This window comes from Dama dama, chromosome 30, assembly GCF_033118175.1.
Source record: "Dama dama isolate Ldn47 chromosome 30, ASM3311817v1, whole genome shotgun sequence".
Taxonomy (NCBI): domain Eukaryota; kingdom Metazoa; phylum Chordata; class Mammalia; order Artiodactyla; family Cervidae; genus Dama; species Dama dama.
The window spans coordinates 17,448,297-17,473,637 of NC_083710.1; the positions used below are offsets into that span (position 1 = coordinate 17,448,297).

At 44.4% G+C, this 25,341-nt stretch overlaps 1 protein-coding gene across 2 annotated transcripts in view; it reads right to left on the minus strand.

Moving 5' to 3' along the window:
• Positions 1-25,341, minus strand: part of ENOX1 (ecto-NOX disulfide-thiol exchanger 1) — a 662,946-nt gene that overhangs the window by 123,277 nt on the left and 514,328 nt on the right. For both annotated transcript variants that reach the window (XM_061133275.1, XM_061133276.1), the window contains 2 exons: positions 14,521-14,627; positions 10,544-10,661 (listed from right to left, as the gene is read on the minus strand). In XM_061133275.1, coding sequence (XP_060989258.1) covers positions 10,544-10,661; positions 14,521-14,627 — 225 coding nt within the window. The remainder of the gene's footprint in view (positions 1-10,543; positions 10,662-14,520; positions 14,628-25,341) is intronic.

Sequence of the window (25,341 nt, forward strand, 5' to 3'; positions counted from 1 at the left end):
TCTGTTGATGCCACCCAAGGCATCTGAGAGATATTCTGGAGCCTTTCCCCCTCTAACACGTGGGGAGTGGTGCCACAGAAAGACCACCAGCCTGGAAAGAAGGGAACTAGTACTGAGTTCTAGACCTTCTACTTACTATCTTGGGCAAGTGACATAACTTCTCAGTGCAGAGCCACACACTCCTATCTGTGCAAAGAGGAGGGCATACAAAAGGATTTCTTTTTTTTTTTTTTTTTTTTTTTACAAAAGGATTTCTAAGTGTTTCTTCCACATCTGATGAAGAGACACATCACTGCCAATCTCCTTGTGACGAGGAGCTTCTCTGGTGGTCCAGCGGGTCAGAAACTGCCTTGCAGTGCAAAGGGACCCCGATTCTGGGATCTGGGAAGACCCCAGACCCAAGCAACTAAGCCAGTGCACCACAACTCTGGAGCCTGCGGGCTTCAGCTGCTGAAGCCCGTGTGTCTAGAGCCTGTGGTCAGCAACAAGAGAAGACCACACACCATAGCGAGAGAAAGCCCATGCACTGCAACGGAGACCCAGCGCAGCCAGAGAGAAACAAATATGAAAAAACAGGACTTAACATTTCTGCCTAGATTATAACTTGAATGATTTCTTAGATCTTTACTTTAATTGCTATGCAAATATGACCATACTGAGAATAGGAAACTGCAAGACAATGTGGTCTAGGAAGTTATAAAATATATAGAAAATTAAATGTGATAATTCTGTTTGGGCTTTCCTGATAGTTCAGTTGGTAAAGAATCTGCCTGTAATGCAGGAGACCCTGGTTCAATTCCTGGGTCAAGAAGATCCACTGGAGAGGGGATAGTTTACCCACTTTAGTATTCTTGGGCTTTCCTTGTGACTGATCTGGTAAAGGATCTAACTGCAATGCGGGAGACCTGGATTTGATCCCTGGGTTGGGAAGATCCCCTGGAGAAGGGAAAGGCTACCCATTCCAATATTCTGGCCTGGAGAAGTGCATGACCTGTATAGTCCATGGGGTTGCAAAGAGTAGGACAAAACTGAGAGACTTTCACTTTCACTTTCCCTGTGCAGGGCCTCTAAGTATCATAAATGGCAGGTGGAATTTCTAAGCAAGGGAATAAATAATTACTGATACTCCTTTAAATTACTTTTTTCATTAGCTCTATGGCACTTAAATGTGTATGGCTCACTGAAATTCTACTGGATGTCTGCCCTCATTGTCAGTCTTCCTACAACAGACATTAGCATCTTTAGGTCTGTGATTAATGAAGCTTATGAGCAACACTGTTAGAAGTCAAGGTACAGTCACTGCATAGGCTAACTGTCTTGAACAATGCAGAATAAAAGCATAGGATTAGGAAGATTGTGTTCATGAACAGTACATTAGTTCATGAACTACCAGTTCAACAGCTGGTAGTAGCATATGTTTTAATATGGTCTGGTATCGACTCTTTTGGCCAATGTCCTACTTTAACAGTGTTATAGTCACACTTGAAGATTTCAGATGGAAAGGCAGAGAAGAAAATCAATAGATACTATCTTTCCACTACCAACCAACTACATATCTGTATAGTTTTCCGCCATGCTCACATTTAAGGGACCTGAAAGATGCTATGAGGAAGGCTGGCCCAATTTTCAGGCTTTAATAACCTTAGGTGTCTACTCTGCCCACCTCAAAGACTACAGCTTCAAATCATAAAAGGTTCACAGGAAGGAATCTATGACTCAGAAAGGATATACATGCATTTGCTCTATATTTTCTGTTTCATTAACATATAAAAAAAAAGCTTTAAAAAACCTCACTTGCCATACAAACTGGTCTGACTGAAAACAAAATCATACAGAATTGTTTCTGAGCTTTAAAAATATATACAAAGATGCTTACATAGTTAGGCTGTGCAGAAGAAATAGAATTAAAAACTAAAGTCTTTTGTAGTGTTATAACTAACACAGTTTTCTCTTTTATTATTGGTAATCATTAGAGTCTCAAAAATTAACAAGTATTTTTTATATAAAAAATATTTTCATTTTTAAAATGCTACATGCTGCCGGAGGGCAATGGATTGGTCTACTAAAAGCATTTTCTATAAGCACCAACTAGAAACATAGGTGGGCACTTAAAAAATTACATCAAGGTTGAAAAGAACAATTCTCATTTTGTAATCAGAAATTCCGACTCATTGTTACAAACTAAGAGGAAAAATTAGGAATAAATGCCACCAAAGAATTCTTTTCTACATTTAGAAAGGAAAAAGAAAAGAGTCACAAACTTACCCAGATTCTGTCATCTAAACTCGCTCAAAAATACTCTGCTGTTTTTTCCAGAAGTTGTGCAAACCCCACTTAAATTCCAACAACACTGTGTTAATTTTGCTCAAATGCAAGCTGAAAACATATTTTAACATCCTGTCAGAATGAGATACTAAGAGTGTCGATAAAATGACACTAAAATAAATGTAAATTTAGATTGCTGTTACAAGTGGCTGCCTGGCTCTGGGAAGATGCTAGGTTGCTATAGTATTTTCCATAGCAACTTTGCATCTTATTACATAAATATTCCCTCAGTGTCCTTAGAGCCTGCTAAGAAAACAGGATTAAATCTACTCCCCAAAGTAATGATCCCGCAATCAAACCTTATCAGAATGAAATGCCCAGAAAACACAATAAACTGTAATCTAGATCACAGTGCTCTTGGCAGTTGAAAGGCATCCAAGTACCACAGGCTGGTCAGGGGCAGCTGTGCTGTGACCTCAAGCTGCCCACTGGTCACTTGTCTATGCTCCTTCTGGGTCAAGGTCTCTGCACCTCTCCCTTTCTAAACATTGCTTGGTAAGTCCCCCACTTTTCCCCACTGCCTGCCATCTGCCCATCTGCCCATCTGCCCAGGTGCCCTTCACCACACTCTAGGGGCTCCTGTCACCAGGCAGGAAGCCAGGGCTTCAGAGAGCAAAGTCTGCTCTGCAAATGCAGCTGGGCTGGAAGCACGTGCTGGGCTGTCACCCAGGAAACCAAGCAGAGAACCCACTGGGCTCCAAGCAAGGACGGGCCAGGCATGGATGGTCAGAGACGCTCTGCCAGGGCTCGCCTGGGTTCTCTGGAGGGGCCACACAGCTAAGTGGCTGAAGCATTAGGGAAAAATCCGTGGTCTCTGAGACACAGCACAATTTCAGCAACATGAACTGATTCGACACGAAACACACGATTATGGAAAATTTGTGCATATCTGAGAGCGATGTTGGGAATATGGCATTGTTGCGTGCTACAGAAAAACAAGATTATAAAGGGATTTGGCTTATGGAGAGTTTAGGCTCCAAATGTGAATGTACACAACAGATAAGCATGGTCTCCTGGGACAAGTGTGTGGCTGTGACAAGCTACCCCCCACCACAGGGGTGGGACTTCCCAGGTGGCGCTGGGGCAGAGAACCCACCTGCCAATGCAGGAGATAGAAGAGATGCGGGTTTGATCCCTGGGTGAGGAAGATCCCCCGGGGGAGAGCACGGCAACCCACTCCAGTATTCTTGCCTGAAGAATCCCATGGACAGAGGAGCCTGGCGGGTTACAGTCCACAGGGTCGCACAGAGTTGGACACGACAGAAGCGACTTAGCATGCACGACGTGCACCTCTTACATATAAAAGGTAAAGACTGATTTCTACACTTCTCGGAAATACATCCATCATGAGATGAGAACCGCAGCTGCACATGAAATCACCAGGGAGCTGAAAAATCTGCCCCAAATAAACATCGATTTGATTTCCTTTGGCAAGATTAGCAAGATTAAAATACAAAGGAAGAAACCGAGGAAAAGCCTGGACTGCTTTGCAAATGAAGCTCCATGTCAAGAGATTAGGAGTGAAGCTGGCCTCTCAGCACGGTTCTGAAGACTGACTTCCTCATTGAAGCCATGTAAGCTGTAGCTGATCACATCTCCTTGTCTGGCCCTGGAGGTCCCAGAAGACATTCAGTTGTGGTAATAAAATGCTCATCTTTAACTCGGTGGCAACTGATGGACACACATCACCACTCTTACTTCTCTTTCGGGTTACCATCACATGTGAAAACAGGAAATCTACAAACACCTTAGGTGAGCCTCTGGGGCTGGTGTCTAATTGGAATGTCTCTGTTGGGTCTCCTTCATGGCGCTCAAAAGCACTTGCTTCCAGGAAATAAACTGAATCAGAAAAATGAAGGCAGTCCTGGTGTTCAAAGAGATCAGGGATGGCCAGAGAGAGCTCTCTGATTATTAATCTTTTAACCTGACTTCCGGCTGTATATGAAACTTCAGACATACTGAATACTGCTGACCCAATTATAAGTCCCTAATTGGACTTAGCTGTCAAAAATCCTTGTTTGACTTCTCACTGGAATTAAAAAGAAGTCTGTACCTATGCTGTGGTTGAGTTTCCACGGAAAATCGACCGTGGACAACACTCTTCAAAATTAAGAGTAATTGTCCCTACAAAGAACTCAAGAGTTTAAATGAGGTGTAGTTAAAATCCAAGAGTGTCTGTACATTATGGAATGGTTTAAGGGTTGTCTATTAAGCAAGGGCTGTTTTAGTTTTACTTTTCTCAAATCTGTGTTCAACATATAATGTATATTCACCAAATACTGGGTGAGGTACACACACTGGAAGCGATGCTCATTTTGCTTTATACTGAATTTAAATTAATGGTTTAAAACACATTTGGCTTCAGGCACTGCATTTCTATTAACTTAAAAAATGTTCATATTTCTCTTCAAAAAGTATCTCATAGCCTGGAGGGCAAGGTAGACTGTGTTTAAACTCTCTCGTACCCCTGGGTCCACAGTGCCTTGACACAAGAAGGTGATTGACAAATGCCTGTTGATCATTAGGTTAATACTGAGTTTCAACTCTCTGGTAAATAGCCTCTTCAGCATGTGGCACGGAATTCCGGATATGCTAAAGTTCTGAACATTGTGGAGAAATCAACCATCCCAGTTTGAACATGCCACTTAATGCCTGACATTTCAGTTTAACTGGAGCAACTCTGGTCGACTTACAGGACGGCACCATCAAAAATCAATGTATGACAAAACCCACTGGAAAAAAATAATAATAATAATAAAAAAAAAATTAAAAAAAAAATAAAAATAAAAAATCTTTTTAAAATGAAAAAAAAAAAAAAAAACAGAGTGGAAGAAGATGATGATGCTACTGAATCAACCAACTTTTACTGAGCGACTTACTTGGTGAAAGGCCCAGGACCAGGCATTGGAGGATGATCAAGATAAGAGGCAGAGTTAACAGCCACTGAGTTACTTGTCATGTGCTAGTTGGAAGGGCTTCACAAGATGCACTGACCCACTGAACTCTCTCGTAACACTGACGCTGATCAGGTTCTGCCAAGGGAGGCCTTCCTCTCCCCTTCCCTTCCTTCCAGCGCACTCCTGCGCCCCCTCCACTGGCAATCTGGAGGGAGGAAGGAGAAAGGGTGAGGGGGGGGACGGGGGGAGAAGCTGGGGGCAGGGAGAGGGAGTGGGCGGGGAGAGAGAGGGGGAAGTAGGAATAGACTTGGCTTTAAAAGTTTGGCTTGGTTGCAGCAGGAGGCAGACTGTGCAACAACACATTCGAATTTTTATCAGAAATTATCTTCAGGGGCTTTGGAGCAGGATGCCAATCTTTCTGAACGAACACTTTATACGTCTGTCTTGATTTTCACATGTATTAACAAAAATCATTCTCATTTTCATCAGCATGTCAGTTTGGCTCCAGCAAACCCCTTTCCCCCCTTTAAGAGTCACCTGCTGAGCCCTGGTGACCAGCCTGCCCAGAGTGATCTGGAAGGGACAGCTGGTCTGGAGGAACTCTGGCCAAAGACACACAGTAAATTACCAGGCGTGGTAAACAGCCAAAGTACGAGGAAGCATTCTCCTTAATCAGAAGAGCAGAGATGGCCTGAAAAACTTTGATTAAAAAAAAGAATAAACTCAAGGTATCATAGAAGTCTTTCCTTTTCTGAAAACCAAAGTCAATTCTCTCCATCTCCCCATCAGAAATAAAACCTGTAGAGGTTGGTTTTTTTGTTCTGGGAGGGAGATGGGAGGGCAGGGCTGGTAGGAGGCTCCTACCAGGGGGAATTCCCCCTGGCATTTCTAACAATTTCTGGGGCAGCTGCTGCCAGAAAGGTCTGAGGCAAAATCTCAAGACTTCAGAAGAAGAGGAAGGGCCAGGGGATTCCTTTGAGCAGGAAACCCCAACCTCCGGGATCTGATGCCCGATGGACCTGCGGTGGAGCTGATTTAGTAATAATAGAAATAAAGTGCACAATAAGTGCAATGCTCTTGAATCACCCTGAAACAATACCCCCACCCCTTCAGTCCATGGAAAAATTATCTTCCATGAAACCAGCCTCTGGTGTCACAAAGGTCGGGAATCATTGCAAAAGATGCAGAAATTCACTTCTATCACGAGTCTGGCAAATTTCCCTGTCATTGCAGTAAAGTGCTGTCTTCAGAGGCCTGCTAAGAGGTGACTAGACACGCAAATTTGTACCTAAATGAGTGGCCTGTTACCTAAAGAGATGCCTCTGAAAGACCCGTTTCCCTCAGGCTGCGGTTCAGGCACCTGAACCACTTCCAGCAGTTCACAGCGACCTTTTGTCTGCGGCTTGGCCAAAGATCAAGGGGATTCCTGCTGTCAGGCTGGGACCCCTGAATAGGCAGGGCTGAGAGAACCCCCACCTGCCTTTTGGCAGGGTCTTGAGGGCCTGGTGGAACAAGGGTGGCTTTTCCTTCCATCTCATCAGTCCTGCACTTTCCTCATAAGCCACATGCTATGTTCTCTGGTCCATCTCGTTTGGAAAAGCACAAGAAAGACTGTGAACTCCTCAGGGCCTGGCATTTGCTCTCCGGTTCTTTCATCTCTGCCCTTGGCACCTGGTGTGGATCATGTACTGTGTTGAGTTCATTCATTCTGCTGACCAAAGGAACAAGCCTGGAGAACATTCTGCAAGTTCAGGTCTTATTTCAGGCTCTTATGAGATGCCTGGGGGTAAAAAAGTCATAGTGGTCTGGGAAGGGCTCTTCAGTCAAACCTCCTGGGAGCATCTTTGTGGTCCTGTCTGAGAAGAGAGGTCCTTGGCATCTTGTGGATTCTTCTCGAGCAGAGATCGCAGGTCATTCTATAGGCACACGCTTGCTACCACAGTCTGTAAGATTTTCTCTGTGGCCTATTATTATTCTTGTCTTCTCCTGAGCAGGCTATGAAATTATACATGTTTCTTACTTGAGAAATTGGTAGGTAGTTTAAAAAGAAATGTCACCCCCTTAAATAAGAAAAAAAAAGCCACAGTTTCAATCTGAATTCCTGATTGAGCCTAGTCTTTTCTTCTCCACCTACCTTATAAGGATGTTAAGGATCCAGGTTTTGTGCAAACTTGTCCCGCATCTAGAAACTTCAAATATGATGAAAGCCTTTTTTGAGAAAAAAAATTATTTCTTGGAAGAGCTCGTTGAATTTAAGAAAAATCACACCCAAACTCAGGCTCTTCTTCTGATACATGAAAGCGTGCAGAATAGAAATGGTGTGCAGAAGGCAGTTTCCTCATATAAACAAATCCAAACCCAATAATCGAGCAGCCCTGAGAAATGCGACATCAGTTTAATAAGAGACATTACATGTGACATGTAAGTGTTTGGTGGTTCATTTTCCAGACAAAAGATATATGGCTTCAAAACATCGCGGTGTGGTGTCTGCTTTTACGCCAGGCTTTAAAAGATTTACATGAATGGAATTTGAGGATGAAAGGGGAATTTTATAAGGTCTGGTTCTCAAACTTGAGCCTGCTTCGGGCTTCCCCACAGGGCTTTTTTAAATCACAGATTTTTGGATTTCATAATCCTCCTCTCCCATCCCCTGGAGTTTCTGATTCAGTACATCCTCCCCTCTGCCTGCATCCCCTGGAGTTTCTAATTCAGTAAGTCCTGAGTAGGACCCAAGAAGTTACATTTTGAATAAGTCCCTAGGTGATGCTAATATTGCTGGGCTGGGGAACAGTGTTTTTAGGAACCATGCTCTAAGGAAGCGAAATTCCCCTCTGTATATTTCTGTGCAGGAGCTTTTCCTTGTGATCATCTTATGCTTCAGGTGTTCTCTTCTGAAGTACTGCAGAAAGAGAGTGTTCTGACAGCTTTAATTTTTTTAATTAATTAGTTTAAAAATAGATGCATAGTTGATTTACAGTGCCATGCCAATCTCTGCTGTGATTCAGTTACACACATACATACTCTCTTTTCCATTATATATCCCAGAAGACTGGATATATTATAGTTGCCTGTGCTCTATAGTACGACCTTATTGTTTATCCAGTCTAAATGTAATGGTTTACATCTACCAACCCCAAATTCCTAGTCCATCCCTCTCCTTCCCCCTGCTCCCCTTTGGAAAGCACTCTACGTCTGTGAGTCTATTTCTGTTTTGTAGATAGGCTCATTTGTGCCATATTTTAGATTTCACATATAAATGATATCGTGTGGTATTTGTCTTTCTCTGACTTACTTCACTTAGGACGATAATCTCTAGTTGCATCCATGTTGCTGCAAATGGTATTATTTCATCCTTTTTTATGGCTGAGGAATATTTCATTGTACACATATACCACATGCTCTTTATCCATTCATGTGTCAATGGACATAGTTGTTGTTTCCGGGAGGCATAACTCTCCCAGACTTCAGACAATACTACAAAGCTGCAGCAATCAAAACAGTGTGGCATTTGTATAAAAACAGACATACTGATCAATGGAATAGAACAGAGAATCCAGAAATAAATCCACACACCTACGGTCAATTAATCTCTGTCAAAGGAACTAAGAATATACAATGGGGAGAAGACACGATCTTCATCACATGGTGCTGAGAAAGTTGTACAACTGCATGCAAATCAATGAAGTTAGAACACACGCTCATGTCATGCACAAAAATAAGCTCAAAATGGTTTAAAGACTTAAACATAAGACGTGACAACATAAAACTCCTAGAAGAGAAAATAGGAAAAACATTCTCTGACATAAATCATACCAATGTTTTCTTAGGTCAGTCTCCCAAGGCAATAGAAATTAAAAAATTAACAAATGGGACCTAATCAAACTTACAAGGCTTTGCACAGCAAAGGAAACCATAAAAAAAAAAGAAGAGACAACCTGCGGACTGGAAGGAAATATCTGTGAAAGATGCGACTGGCAAGGGCTTAATCTCCAAAATATACAAATAGCTCACACAAATAAACAACAGTGGAAAACAACCAACCCTATTTAAAAATGAACAGAAGACCTTAATAGACATTTTCCCAAAGAAGACATACATGTGGCAAGTAGGCACATTAAAAGATGCTCAATATCACTAATTATTAGAGAAATGCAAATCAAAACAATAAGGTATCACCTCACACTGATCAGAACGGCCATCATTTAAAAAGTTTACAAATAATAAATACTGGAGAGGACATGGAGAAAAGGGAGCCCTCTGACACTGTTGGTGGGAATACAAGTTGGTGCAGCCGACTGTAGAGAACAGCCTGGAGGTTCCTCAGGAAACTAAAAATAGAACTACCATATGACCCAGCAATCCCACTTCTAGGCATACACCCGGACAAAGCTACAATTCAGAAAGATACATGTACCCATGTTCACAGCAGCACTGCTGACAATGGCCAAGATGTGGAAGCAACCCAACTGACAACTTTGAAATCCTCATGACCTGATCATTTTGTAATCCTGATTTTGGCTTCTACTAACAAATTTACAAAAACCCTTTGATCCTGGTCACCTGAGTCTTTCTGTTAAAAAGGCCCGGGAGAGGGGACTGTTTTATTCCCTTTTTGGCAACGGTGGCAATGGTGATTGTTCCCAGGCCTTACAGGCAACACCCCTCCCCTGGGGTCTCCTACCTCTGAGTGAGCATTTCCCTTCCGTGCTTTTATTGATACGTCTCCAAGGGAATTACACACAATTTGAGAAAGAGTTTTAAATCGGCATCTCAGATTAGTCAGAGAATATAAAGCAAGGTTCTCTCTAAGCCTCTCTCCTTTTTATAACTCAAGGATTGATGCCCCTTTCTTGGTACCAAATGGGGCCATCCCTTTGATTATAGGTTAGGAACTAAAATTTTTTGGGAAAAAAAAAATTTAATTCTCCAGCATGTTGCTTTGGAGGCTAGAAACCTTCTTTAGGAATTAAACATTTCCCATGTAAGAAGTATACTAACTGAAACCAAATTTTATCTGTATTTCAGCATCAGCAGTGGCTGCTACACTCTGGAAGAGGATTTTTATGGGAAGAGGCAAATGTCCCAGAAAAAAAAAGTCCAACTCATGAACATGAGAAACAACTGGGACAATTTAAATCATTATGCTCCCAAGAAGGAATTTCAAATTCTGTTAATAAAAGGCAGAGTCACTCAAAGATGAAAAGTTTAGCATAACTCAAATAAAAGCGAGTGATGTGACCGCCTGCCGATGTGTGCACCCCGGCTAAGACTAGGAAGATCATTACGGTGGCCCACAGGGGTGTGGTGGTGATCAGTGTTACCTGATTCATCGACTCTCATTTTTTTAGTGGGGCTGTCACAGTTCTCATCGTCCGACATCTCCATCTCTTCTTCGCGACGGATGCCCATAAGCTGCTCACTCTGAGCATTCCGAAGTTCCTGGAAGCAGAGGACCCATGGGCGTCAGAGTTGCAGACACGTGACGCAGCTTTGTCAGCGGTCTCTCGGGGTATTAAGACTGATACAGGCATGTCTTCACCTCCAAAACTCTGCCCCACCTAACCCAGAGGGGAGTTCTGCAGGGTCTGGGGTGCAGACAGACGGAGGGATTCGGTATCTGATTTGCGAGAAATCCCTGCTCACCAAAGGTGAGTCCAGGGCTCTTCAGCAAGGTATTCAATCTCTTGAGTCTTAATTTCCTCACTGGTAAAAATGGGGGCAATAACATCCACCCTGGCAGGGCTGTTTTGAGGCTCCCACAGAAACATCTGTTATCAGGAATGGCACACAGGAGGGACTCAGCTAGTGATTAGGAATGCACACAGGGGAATTTTTAAAAGGCCTTGTCTACCATTGAACCACTGGGTCACTTTAGGGATATTTCATCTTTCTTAGGGTCAATTCACTCACTGAGATAGTGTGACAATAAGAGTTTTGAGGATAAACAAGTTAATGCATGTGACATTCTTAGCATCATGTGAGATTTGGTTCATTAAGTTGAAAATTAAGTTCATGCATAATAGTGTCCCTGCATATGTGTATGGGCCTACGTGTGATCTTACACACACACACACACACACACACACTTCAGATAGCCAAAGGTGTTCCAGGACAAAATAAAAGCAGATGCCTTCTTTTCTGGTGTTTCACATTATCACAGGGGTTTATTGTTTGTGATGTAATGGTTGTTTTAGCATCCCTTTAAGGTCTAAGGATTGTATCTTTCTCCATTTCCTAGAGAAGTGACTGTAATCAAGGCATTTAATTTCTTTGAGTCTCAGCCTACTCACATATAAACAAGATAGTAGTAATACAAGGCTGTTTGAATGGAAAAGTGTTATGTTAAAATTCATTTTCAAAAATAAATAATTACATAATAAATTGTTTACTACTGTGCCTAAAAATCAGGGCACTGTAATGGTTTACATTAAATTAGTATATTACTATTTTGCATCAAGCTGTAATATTGTATATTTGTAAATTCTTATCTAGTCTGTTCTCTTACATGTTCTGGCCTCAAAGAGGGAAAAAAAAAACAAGAGCAGGATGCATTATTGTTTTTCTCCCCATTTAAACCAAAGTCTCTAAATAAAAGTCAAACAGTTAAAATAATTTCACTTTATAATAAATAAATCTATGACTCACAATAAAACTAAATCACAACACTAATGTATTAATGGCGTGACTTTAAACACAAAGTGCCCTTTCAATGGATGGATGTGTCTGCGTTATTCTGTTATAGGTTCTCTCAATTGTCTCCATAGTGCACAGATTTTAGCTGAAGCACGATGGATGGGGAATTATGTTTCGCTAATCACACTCGCATGGTCAGCTCTGAACCCCAGGAACCATGACTGCAGAGACAGGGAAGTCACCCAAGACAGGGAGAGGGAGAGGTAGACGGGAGGTCCCTGGGACAGGACCACCCATCACAGGGCAGTCCTGAGCGGCACAAGGATGAAGGCAGCAGTCCCTTATTTGACCATGCCACCCAGCAGGGAGAGACTCCAACTCCGCCTTAAATAACACCGTCGGAGCTCGGAGGTGGACGTCACATGTGATTAGCGGGGAGGATTTTAGATTGTGGACAGCTAATCTTTCCACTGACGAGGAGCCCACTTCCCCAGGAGGTGGCCTGAAAATACTCAAAACAAAGAAACTTCAGGTGGAAAGAATAAAGGAGGCTGAAAGGGTCTGTTGTTTAGTCTTTACAATTAATGACAAACTGTCACACAGTAGCTGTTCTTGTGGGGAAGGGTGATGGAAAGGAACAAAATTGGAGGGGGGAAAAAAGCAGCTGTGGGTGTTTCCACAGGGTACCTCTGGTTCAGCAGTAAATCACTAGTACACTCTAATAAATCTGTAAAGGTGTTGCCGATAATTAACAGGTGCTGTTCACGGGAACGTGGGAAAAAAATCAAGCCAATTATCAAGCTCATATGCAACTGAGAAATCACCCACAATGTTAAACTGCCAACTGGTATTTAATCAGTTAGGTGACATGGAGGAGAGAAAATCAAAGGTAATTTAGAATTCTATTTCCTGGTATATCAAAAGAGGCGGTGGGAGTGGCAGGGAGACACAAAGCCCCTTTCCAGGAGCATCTCTCTGGACTGCTTCCGTTTCTGCCTCCCAGGAGGGTTCCGTGGGACAAAGTTGGAACCCTTTGCGTGTCCTGTTCAGCGAAGGAGAGGATGGCCCCGCACAGGAGGAGGAGGCAGGGCTAGGGGAGCAGGATCAGACGTGGCAGGAAGCCTGATGGATCAGTGAGCTGCTGACACTCACGTACTAATGCCAGATTTGTTAGGTCTGGGTTTATCCAGCATCAAGCCACCTGCCCTTCTCTTAACATTTCTCCCAGTATGTCTGGTTTTGTGTGAAGCCAAAAGAATGAACAATTCATAGGCATATCATTCCCCCATCTGAATCGTGCTTTATGGACTCCAATGAGTGTTTCAGAACACTCATCTTGGATATTTCATCACTGATTTCCGGGACTCTTTCCTCCCGAAAATCAACCCTGACATGGGTCCTGAGTCAGTGTCTGTGAGAGCCTGAGATGAGCGCCCGTCAGTTTTCTGCCCCCCTCTCCCCAACATTGGAGAGAAACCCCACCTCTTCCTTATCCATCATCCTGGGCAGAGGAACAGAACTGTATCAGTCACCGGCCACATTCTCCGAATTTGTGAACAAAATAAAAAATGTCCTTCTTCATAATAAATTGCACTAGCGTTTTAAGTGTCCCATTATTGTGAAGTCATTCAGTATTCACCATAATAACAGTGATAATAAAGAATTCATTTGGTATGCATGTGGATGCTACATCTAGCGCCATTGGTATTCAACTGTAATTTAGCATTAGTTAATGGGCACTTAAAATGCTACCCAGATGATTGATTCCCCGGCACTTTGTGGTTCCTCAAACTCTACATAAAACACTTATTTTCCAAGTGTGAGCCAAAATCATTAAATAAATAAACCTTACCTTCTATAAGTTTGGGATTTGGAAAGAGGGGGTTATCATTTAGAGAGCTTTAATATTAACATGCTAGAGATGGAGAAGCATCCAAATGAAACACATTCTCTCATTGAAAAAAAAAAAGAAGCAAACAAAGGCAGTATACTTACTTTTAAATTACAGGTTCAAAGCGTACTCTACACTGCAGGGTTGAAAATAACAGCTGGATGAGCAATGACTCATGACACATTCTGGTTCTTCTAGGTGGCAGGGAAGGTCGAGATCTGAGCTCTTGCCTTGGGGTAGATACTCACACTTCACACATGCACTGACACAGAAAGGTGGAGAGTGCTAGCTGGGACATTCACTACCCTGGGGACAATTGCTCTGGGGAGGGATCTGATGGGACCCATCGGCTGGCACAGGGGCCTACAACATCGCTTAAGATGAGGAGACGTAGATGAAAGGCACACTTGCCATTTCTAGCCAAAGGGCAAATGGTAACCATGGTGCCGTAGAACACTGGAAAAGAACAACTCGGTAATGTAGAGACCAGTTTTCTATTTTATGTTAAACTTTTTTTGGCACTGAGCTCTTTACTGTGAATGGGAGAGATGCTTTCCTCCGCAGGAAAGGAAAGCACTCCGTCCTCCAAGCATAAGATCAGCTGCTGTTATAGACCAGGGAACCAATCTGAGCTGGACGTGGGGCTGACAGTGAGACAGCACCCAGACCGGTAGACGGCCCGCTGTAACAGAAACCATCATGGCTGCAGCCACACTCTTCCCTGCCAATCCAGCTGTGTGATGGTGGTTAGAAAGTAATAATAAAATCACCAACCTCAGAGTGCTTTCGCCAAATGTCTATGTTCTTGCGCTGAGCTTTCGAGAAATGGTCCCAAGCTTTTTGTCTGGTAGAAGCGTTGAAAACGGCCACAATCTGCTCAACTTTGGTGAACAAGGAAGTCAAACAAGACAAGTAATTTATGTTGTGATCACTCTAGGGAAGCAAAGCAAAGGCACTAGGAGTCTATAGATGATGTCACAGTAGAGATAACATCATCGATATCCATCCGATTTGTGCCTTTTCGTACTTACATGTTAGCAAGGTTGGGGAGGTCTCCCTTCAAGTCTGTCTCCACAACTTTACATTAAAACAAATTCTAAATACAGCTGGGGAAAGGGCATGGACATCTGCACCCAAGCTTTCTTTAGCTCGTGTCTAAAAACATGACTTGATGGATCTGTCAACGTAGATCTATAGATATACAGGCACTGGTGGTGGCCTACAGATCCAGATCTACAGATCCAGGCACGCCTGGGGTGGGGACCTGAGAAGTGGAGCCGGGGTGGAGTGGCTGAATGAGGAAGAGCCAAACATCCATCTTTCCCTCTGTTGGCGTCCATCTCAAGGACCCTGTTGCCGCCCTCTGAAGACATTACCGTGTCCAAGTTCCGAGGCGGGGCAGGGAGCAGTGGTGTCACATTTCCCCTCGATCTCAAGGCCAATTTTAGTCGTTGGTCCCCCTTTCTCCCCTGTGGCACCCACTGCAGCCAGCCCTCCAGCCCTCCGGCACTAAACAGGAGCCATCGCCTCCACTTCCAGACAGACCAAGGCTCTCCCCCAACCAGCAGCACACCGCATGCAGATCTTGATGCAACACCATATGGCGCCCTCCACGGTTTCAGCACGGCCACGGACCATTCTCAGTGACTCCATTTTCCCTTTCATAATGCTCCCCTCCCACCTCAGGCTCCCAACACCCTTGAAGTTCTACTTCTATCACTTTGACTTAATGTAGCACTTCTGTGGCTTCCAGGCGAGGTCCTACGTCCGTGGTCAGTGCTGAGGGGTGAACAAAGCTCTCCAGGGAAAGGGAAGGACTCTTAGCAGTGGAGCTCAGAGGTGGGGCCAACCGACTGCAGATTTAATTTTGCTCAAGCAGTGATCAATCTACTAAGCACGGGATTAAGGAAATCATGGCACTGAATGAAACGTATGATTAAACCTGAACTTCTAAACATTTAGGAAATGTTAGGAAAGCACAGGTAAAATGAGCTCCTTATGGATGCTAACGCTCTACTTAACATAAATCTTTCTTAAGTGATTTCCCAGGGCTCTATTATAAAAAAGGACATCAAAGCTCTTCCAAATCTTCTGGGTGTCCAAAGAATGTCAAAGAGTAATAGAATAATTCCCGCAGAAGAGCAGCACCTAGTGCCCCGATTTCAGAAATGAGCCCTCAAAAAACAAACAAGTGTGTGATGGAGGAGAGGAAGAAAGCGTATTTCCTTCACTGACTACATGGTGCGTGCTAAGTCTCTGTAGTTGTGTCCGACTCTTCACGACCCTATGGACTGTAGCCTGCCAGGCTCCTCCGTCCATGGGGGTTTTCTAAGCCAAGATTACTGGAGTGGGTTGCCATGCCCTCCTCCAAGGGATCTTCCCAACCCAGGGATCGAACCCACGTCTCTCATGTCTCCTGCATTGGCAGGTGGGTTTCTTTACAACTGAGCCACCTGGGAAGCCCTACTACATGGTAAATAACTTCTAATATTAACGACTTCGCACTCTAATGCAACTACTTTGCACTCTGTGGGTGATTTTCACAGGGGCTCTCCTGTGGACTGTCTTCTGCCTCAAGGGAATCCCAACTCTGAGTCTCCTTATCAAACTTCATCCTCCGGTCACCTGATGAATTCATTGCACTTACTTGGAACAGGAGGGTCTGCGGCCAGCTAAGCGCTCACCCACCCTGAGTACACTCAGTTCCCCTCTCCCGCCTCACCCAGAGGAAGGAACACTGCCAGGCCAGTCCCGCCAAGCCACCCCAGTGCTGACTTTCCCCTGACCACCCACCCCAAGGGCTCAGCTCAACTGTGTGGCTGGTGGGGAACTGGTTCGGCTCCTGCTGCCTGGGTTTCCTGTTGCTTTGTCTGTGGGGAGGATGCAAGAATCTGGGGCTTCAAGCTGCCTGCTGCATGGGCAACACAGAGCGGCCAGCCCAAAGGCCACGGTGGGATCCACCGTCCGATGAGGTTATCTGTCCAGGGTGGTGATCGTGGGATTGTTAGAGAGTAAAGGGTTCCATTGCTTTTAATAGTAGAACTCTAACCAGCATCATGGTTAGATGATGGAGTCCTGAATGATGGGTGTCCTGATACCAGGTCTGAGGACAAAGGACAGGAAGGGTTGAGACTGAGTATCTGGGGGGTGAAAGTCAACATTCTGCCACCAGTCAGGGAAGGCTGTTAATAGAGGGGATATACAACGGTGAAAACTGTTGTGTGTGTGGAGTGGGAGGAAAGTAATGCACTTGGAGGTGTACAGAAGGCAAGGCACCTATAAGAAAGACTGTACAGGTTCAAGGGTAAAAACAGATCCCCCGGTATCTACTGAAGCCTGGTACTCTTGAAGATGTTCACTGTTTGAGGTTAAGTGCCTCAATTATTTAGAACATGTTATTACCACATCCCAGGGCATAAGTTCAATTCGTTCATTCATTCAGCAAACATAGAAGATCCTCCAAGTGACCAAGCATTTGACTGATTGTTAGAAACACATGATCAAGACAAAGCTCATGCCCCTGATGAGATCACTGTCTCTAGCGAGAAATAAAGACAAGCAGGTGATTATCCTATACAAGAGAGGTATGGATGGCAGCTACGGGGACACAGTAACTAACTCAGTTAGGTGGGAGTCAGGTGGAACATCCCCAAAGAAGGCCTCGTCTGCCAAGTCTTAAATGATGAATCAATGGCTTGCCCAGTAGGGAAGGCAGGGGTGTCCGGTTCAAAGGTGGGCATGGATCTGTGAAAGGGCTTTGTGTGAAAGCAGCTGGTGGGGATGGGGCTAAATCTGGGTGAGAATGACTCAGGAAGGACTGTGTATAAGCCAGAGTGTGACTGTATACTGCAGACCAGAGGAGGCACCTTCAAGTAGGATTTGTTGGGGAGAGATGATGAAGCCTTGGATTAACACAGGGCGCTGGGTGGACAGAGGAGCAAGGAGTTCACAGGACATAGTGGCTGACTTGCTGTAAGGCTGGAGAGAAGGGAGAACAGAATGACTCAAACTTGGGAAGCACAGCAGAGACCAAAAGGATGAGCACAGAGGAGGTCTGCGGAAGGAGGTCAGGAGGTGACGTCTGGATAGGCTGAATCTGAGATGCCTGAAGGTCATCCAGATGGAGCCAAAATATTAGCACACACTGGAGGTGCAGGGGGAAAAAAGTCAGAATTCAGAGATTTACCTTGAATTTTCTGGGCCATTTTCAACTTCATGTAATTGTATTCTGTTCAATAGTGTATTAACTAAAACGATTATCTTTATTTCTTATTAAGTTTTATACCCCACTACCCACCCCACATATTAATAAGTTAAAGAAACCTCAAACCAAAACCCCCAAACTGGGTAACTTGGCTTAGGTTTGGAAAAATAACTCACACAGCATTTCTAAGGTCCGGTTGACTTCTCTCATTTCGGTGCAGACGACCCCTGAACCAGCGGTTTGTCTTTCAAATGAAAGGTGCACAAAAGGACTCAGGAGAATGCTAGGCTCAGCACGAGGTCATCATCATTAGGGAGAAACTATCTCAAAGAGTATGCCCTCATGAATGTGATTCCAAGACAGCATATTTTTAAAATCATAAATCAGGACGAATGCTAGGATTGATGTCCCAGGGAAAGACCATTCAGCCTTCACTGTCTCCAGCAGGACACACCAAAGAGCAAGCTGGTGAAGCTGACGACCACTCACCACGTCCCCAGTATGATTCACACTACATACTCCATACAAGGCAAAACTACAAGTAGTTACTAACATGGACTCTTCAACACTCTGCTTCAATGGTGAGAGAGAGAAATAGAACACAAGACGGTGCTGGCCTGAGTTCAGAAAGACCACGTGCAGAAGTTGAGCTATGAGCAGAATAAACTCACGTCAACCCACACAGGGCCTTCACCACCCAGGGGTCTGCAGAGTGGTGGCTGGAGGCCCCAAGCCAGCTTACAGTGGTTAGAATACTTCAGCATTTTGGAAGCATTATCAACAGAAAGAGCTCTCAGTAAGAGAATTAATATGACTCTTCATACTTTGCAGATCCCCCCTCCAATTCTATGTATTCAGTTCAGTTCCTCCGCGTGTGTCTGACTCTTTGCGACCCCATGGACCGCAACACGCCAGGCCTCCCTGTCCATCACCAACTCCCGGAGTCTGCTCAGACTCATCTCCATCGAGTCAGGGATGCCATGGGTTTCTACATATTAGGTTTGCCTAAATACAGGTTATTTGAGAAAAATGAAAAAAAAAATTAAAGGTGACAGCCATAAAAGGAAATGAAGTTAGGTCATTTGTGGTGGATGTGGACGGACCAGAGTCTGTCATACAGAGTGAAGTAAGACAGAAAGGGAAAAACATATATGTGATATATTATGCTATTATAATGCATATATGTGAAATCTAGAAAAATGGTACAGGGGAGCCTGTCTGCAGGGCAGGAAGAGAGATGCAGATGCAGAGAACAGATGATGAGGACACAGAGGGGAGAGGGGAGGGTGAGACGAACTGGGACGGGAGGGCTGACACATACACTGCCGCACGTGAAAAAGCTGGCTTAATGGGAAGCTGTCATCGAGCGACGGAGCTCAGCTTGGGGCTCTGCGGTGACCTGGAGGGTGGGATGGGCGCGGGAAGGAAGTCCAAGAGGGAGCACGAGTCCGTAAATTTGTAACTGGTTCACTGCCTTTGTGCAGCAAAAATGCACACAACACTGGAAGGCAATCATGTGTGTGCTCAGCCGTCTCAGGCTCTCTGCAGCCCCAGGGACTTGCAGCCCATCAGGCTCCTCTGCCCGTGGAACTTTCCAGGCAAAAATACTGGAGTTGGGTGCCGTTTCCTGCTCCAAGGGATCTTCCTGACCCAGGGATCGAACCCCAAAAGCAATTATCCTCAATAAAAGAATAAAAGTGACTGATTTTTTTTTTTCAAAAGGATGCTGAATGTCCATCTCAGGGGGTGACAGTCGAGTCCCCGAGGATACATCTGGCAGGTGGAAAGGGAACATAAGGGAAAGGTGAAGAGAGGAAGCGGCTCATCATTCTTTGAAGAAATCTCCTGTGAAAGGATAAACTGAAGTATACTAAAATTTGTGAAGTTTATTTCAGCAAAAGCGGATTCCAACCGAGCAGCACGGAAGCGGAAGTGGCCAGCAGCGCGCTGCTGATGGGAGCCGGCGAGACTCGCCGGGAGCAGGCAGAGGCTGAGCAAGGGCCCTGCTGACTCGCCGGCGCTCAGACCCCAGGTGGTTACTTGGGAGCGGCTGCCCTCGGCTTCCTGTCTTAACCTTGAGGCATGTGCAGGCTGAGGGTTCAGTTTGCATCTCAAGCCACCATGGCCTGAGAGCTTCATCAGCCTAACCACCTCTATGTTTAATTAACTGAACACCGTGTGTGTGTATGTGGGCTCAGTGGTGTCCGGCTTTTTGCAATCCCCTGGACTGTAGCCCCCCCAGGCTCCTCTGTCCATGGACTTTTCCAGGCAAGAACACTGGAGTGGGTTGCTGTCTCCTACTCCAGGGGATCCTCCTGATTCAGTGATCCAACCCACGTCTCTTGCAAGTCCTGCGTTGGCAGGTAGAGTCTTTGCTGCTGTGCCATTGGGAAGCCCAACTGAACACCTTACTAGTGATTATTCATTGTCCTATACACAGAACAGGCACACATATTTGTTAGGATTTTTTTTTTAATTCTGAAGAATTTATACACATAGGTGTACATGTCGAGCATATAAGAGAACTGACCACTCTACTAGTGAGTGACTATTCATTCTCTTATGCACATAACATGCACATGCATGTGTATAAATTCCTCAGAACTTCAAAAAAAATCCTAAGACTAAGTAATTTATTACATTTTCCCAGTATTTCTCCCCCATTTCAAACTGTCTGGACATCTGTTGACTTTAGAACAGACTTCTTACATGAGAGAGAAGTTTACAGATTCTCTTGAGAAGCACTTGTCTTCCACCTTCTCAGAAAAGACAAGCTCAGAACAGGGCGTTCTGGGTAAACACCCAGGAACAGATCCCACTCCAGCACACTTCTGGAGAAGGAGCCAGGCACCAGACTTCTGGGCCGCCCCAGGCTCCAGATTTTTGAGTTCTGGACAGAAAAGCATTGGAAGCAGTCAAAAAGAAAGGTTAAGCTCCTCCAGAGAACAAACACAGACCTTCTCCTCCACATCCTCCTGAGCTTACATCTGAGTCTGTGAACCTCCTGCATCTTCTCTTCCCACCAAACAGCTGCGACAGAACCTCCCATCCATTTGGTGGTGGTGGTTTAATCACCGTCTGCGTCTGACTCTTAGGGCCCCGTGGACTGTAGCCCACCAGGCTCCTCTGTCCATGGGATTCTCCAGGCAAGAATACTGGAGCGGGTTGCCACTGCCTTCTCCAGGGGATCTTCCCAACCCAGGGATCAAACCCAGCTCTCCTGCATTGCAGGCGGATTCTGACTGCACCACTTGGAAAGGCCGATACCTGGAAAAATTGATGAAGTCCTCATAGGCAGTCAGCCTGCTTACATAGAGCACCTCAAACAAATCTTCCAGGCAGAATGTTTGTTCTTAAAACTTATCTAAGTTCCTGATAGAACCTTAAACTCTGTGGGGTTCAGAGGAAATTTTATTTCCCTTTAAGGGCTAACATTTTCCCGAATTCTCTGTGAACAGCTCTGAGAGGTTTTCAAAGGCATGGAACGCGTGAAAGAGGGGAGTTTCCCCACTGTGGCCCATCAGTGCCGTTATTAAATGCTAAGAGCTGGGGTGGGGTGGACGAGCCTTGGCCTTGGACTGAAGAGTTATAGCAGAGAATGGCGTAAGTGATCCAGGGCTTCTGGGGTGCCCAGAGGAGCGAGACAAAGCCAGGGGGAGGAGCAGCCAGTGTCCAATACCACAGGGGAGGCTGCTACAGCAGCTCCCAGAGATTCCTACGCCCTTGCTCTGGTTCTGGGTCCTCAGCTCAGGAGCCAGTCAGTCTGGCGGGAAGCCCAGGAAACAGAATTAACTCGGCCAAACCCATACATTAAGGAGGCATGGGCTGGAATTTCAAGTCGAGGAAGAAAAACGGCCTTCTAGGGTTCTGTCTTGAGATGAGTCAAGTGAATGATGCTGTGTAACCCTGGGAAATCCATGACAGCCTTGTTAAAAAGTGAAAAAGTGAAAGTGTTAGTCACTCAGTTGTGTCCCACACTTCAGGACCCCATGGACTGTAGCCCTCCAGGCTCCTCTGTCCATGGGATTCTCCAGGCAAGAATACTGGAGTGGGTTGCCATGCCCTCCTCCAGGGGATCTTCCCGACCCAGGGATCAAATTTGGGTCTTCTGCAGTGTGGGTGCATGCTAGGCCACTTCAGTCATGTCTGACTCTCTGCGACCCTACGGACCATAGCCTGCCAGTCGCCCCTGTCCATGGGATTTCCCAGGAAAGAACACTGGAGTGGGTTGACATTTCCTTCTCCAGGGGATCTGCCCGACCCAGGGATCAAACTCATCTCTCTTACATCTCCTGCTCTGTACGCAGATTCTTTACCATCTGAGCCACCTGAGGCCAAAACATCACCAGCAGGTGCCTCGGTTCTGAACTTCCTGTCTGGATGAGGTCAAAAATCTGATTTTGGAGTGGAATGGGATGGGGCTAGGAAAAAATACATGCTGATCAAATTGTAAAAAAAAAAAAAAAAAAAGGAAAACGAAAACGGGTTGCTTTTAGCAAATTTTAAGCAAGCAGGAAATGGTGACACTGTTCAAATAAATGATAGGATATTGGACAGTGACTTTTTAGCCTTTGTATAAATCCCAATACATTTCAAAGAACTGTAGATGCCTTTATTTAATGCATCTATTCAAACATTCAGGGAAATAACGTAACAAAAATCCAAGAGACTACTATAATTTTAATGGTTCTTTACAATATGTAGCACTCATTAGGCTTTTTAAGATCCAATAAATCACCCTGTCTAGATTATCCCTTTGGACTAAATGAAAGTAATATATGTATACACGAAAAAAGTAATGAATTGAAAAGTCAAAGTCTACCTTCCCATCCTGACTACTTCCCACCCAGTGTTTTTATTTCTTTACTTGTATTTTTTAATTGGAGGATAATTGCTTTACAATATTGTGTTAGTTTCTGCTGTATGACTGACAGAATGAATCAATTATATGTACACATATACACACTCCTGCTTGAAACTCCCTCCATCCCACTCCTCCAGGTCATCACAGAGCACGGGGCTGAGCTCTCTGTGCCGCTCAACAGGTTCAGTATCTCCCTTTAAACTCCTGTTAGAGCCTGTCCCTCCAGAGAAAATGTTATACGCAGGGTACACACTGTCTTTTTCTATGTGTAACCTTTTAAACTTACATAGAAGTGCTGTTATATACACTGGCTATATCTGAGTTTCCCTGGTGGCTCAGCTGGTAAAGAATCTGCCTGCAATGTGGGAGACCTGGGTTCGACCCCTGGATTGGGAAGATCCCCTGGAGAAGGGAATGGCATCCCACTCCAGTATTCTTGCCTGGAGAATTCCACAGGGTCGTGTTTGGAAATCTAGCCTTCCGTGCATAATTATCAAGGCCTCAGTGGACATCCTCAGATCTATCTTCTGACACATTCTTACCTAAATATCTTTACAAGAGATTCTTAGCAGTGGGGAAAAGATAAGAGTATCTGAATTTTTAATTTTTGAGTGCTATCGCCAAGTTTCATTCCGATTTTCTGCCCACTAAGTGTTTTTCAGATTCTTTTCCTATCCCATGTCAACAGCTGGTAATCAAGTGTTTAAATTTTGCCATTCCTGATCAATGAGAAAAGGCTTGAAGGACATGATGACCAGTGCTCTGAATCTATCTACATTTGCAGTGTCCATTATGAATCACAGAAAGAAGCCTACAGACTCATCAAAACGGCCCTTCTATCAGTAGTTGGTTGGTCTATCATTCATCAGGAAGGGGAGAGAGACAGTTTCCGGGTGTCCCTTCTTCTTTGTGACCTTCAACATGTGACCCTGCTTTCCTCTGGGTCACCATCAACTCCATGAACAGTGCTAGGAAAATCAGGCAACAGTTGTTGGCTATTTCTAGTTACTTAGACTTAATTGGGCAGATACTACACTTGATGATTTTTTAAACAGCGGTTTTCAAAATGTGGATCCTGTACCAGTACCATAACCATCACTTGAAAACTTATTAAAATGCAAGGAACCCCTACACTTACTGATTGGAAACTCTAGGGGTGGGGTCCAGCAAATTATTCTTCTGAAAACATTTTCCCAGTTTTATTGAGATATAATAGACATTGTGTAAATTTAAGATGTACAACATAATGATTTGCTATAGGTACATATTGTGAAATGATTACCCCAAGGTTATTTAACATCCATCATCTCACCTGGGTACCATATTTTTTTCTTGTGATGAAAAATATTTAAGATTTACTGTCTTAGCAACTTTCAAGTATGCAATACAGTATTGTTAACCATCGCTGCCATGCTGTACATTTCATCCCTGGGAATTATTTATAACTAGAAGTCTGTGCCTTTAGACTGCCTTCACCACTTTCCTGCACCTCCACCCTCTGCCTTTGGCAACCAGTCCAGCAGACGCTCTTTTCTAAGATCTCCAGGTCATACTCACACGTAATAAAAGTTTGAGAATCTCTGATTTTAATATTATCTCATGTAAATTTCCCAAAAACTCTCCATATATTGAACGCTATGGTTTTCCCAGTAGTCATGTATGGATGTGAGAGTTGGACCATAGCGAAGGCTGAGCGCTAAAGAATTGATGCTTTCAAACTGTGGTGTTGGAGAAGACTCTTGAGAGTCCCTTGGACAGCAAGAAGACCAAACCAGTCAAACCTAAAGGAAATTAAGCCTGAATATTCACTGGAAGGACTGATGCTGAAGCTCCGAAACTTTAGCCACTTGATGTGAGGAGCCAACTCACTGGAAAAGACTCTGATGCTGGTAAAGACTGAGGGCAGGAAGAGAAGGGGGCGGCAGAGGATAAGGTGGTTGGATGGCATCATTGACTCAATGGACCTGAGTCTGAGCAGACTCTGGGAGATAGTGAAGTACAGAAAAGCCTGGTGTGCTGCAGTCCATGGGGTTGCAAAGAGTTGGATATGACTGAGCAATGAACAACCATAACTCTCTGAGGCAAGAGTTATTGTTATGACTGTTTCACTGATAAGGAAACTGAGATTCACAGAGAGGAGTCATTTCCAGTCACATACTTGGCAAGTGGTAAAGTTGGGAATGGAAATAGCATCTGGGCCACTTCACATCATGCATTTAAAACCATTTGTATGTGGATCTCTACTATAAGCCCAAGTCTTATGAACACTGGGGAGTGCTAGACCTTTTACAAGGCACTGAAGACCAAAGGGAAAAAAAAAAATGCCAAAGATGGTGCTGGTCCTCACAGCCCCAAGGAACCCCAGCATGAAAACTGCTGGAAAGGAGGTAGCAGAAAACCTCAAACGAGGTAGGAACGACTTTAACAACAGCTGGAGAAAAGCTTTAAGTAAGTAGAATTTTCTAACACAAAGAAGCCAAATATTTGCATTTATGCACAATAAAGGACAGAAATGTATGGCTCTAAC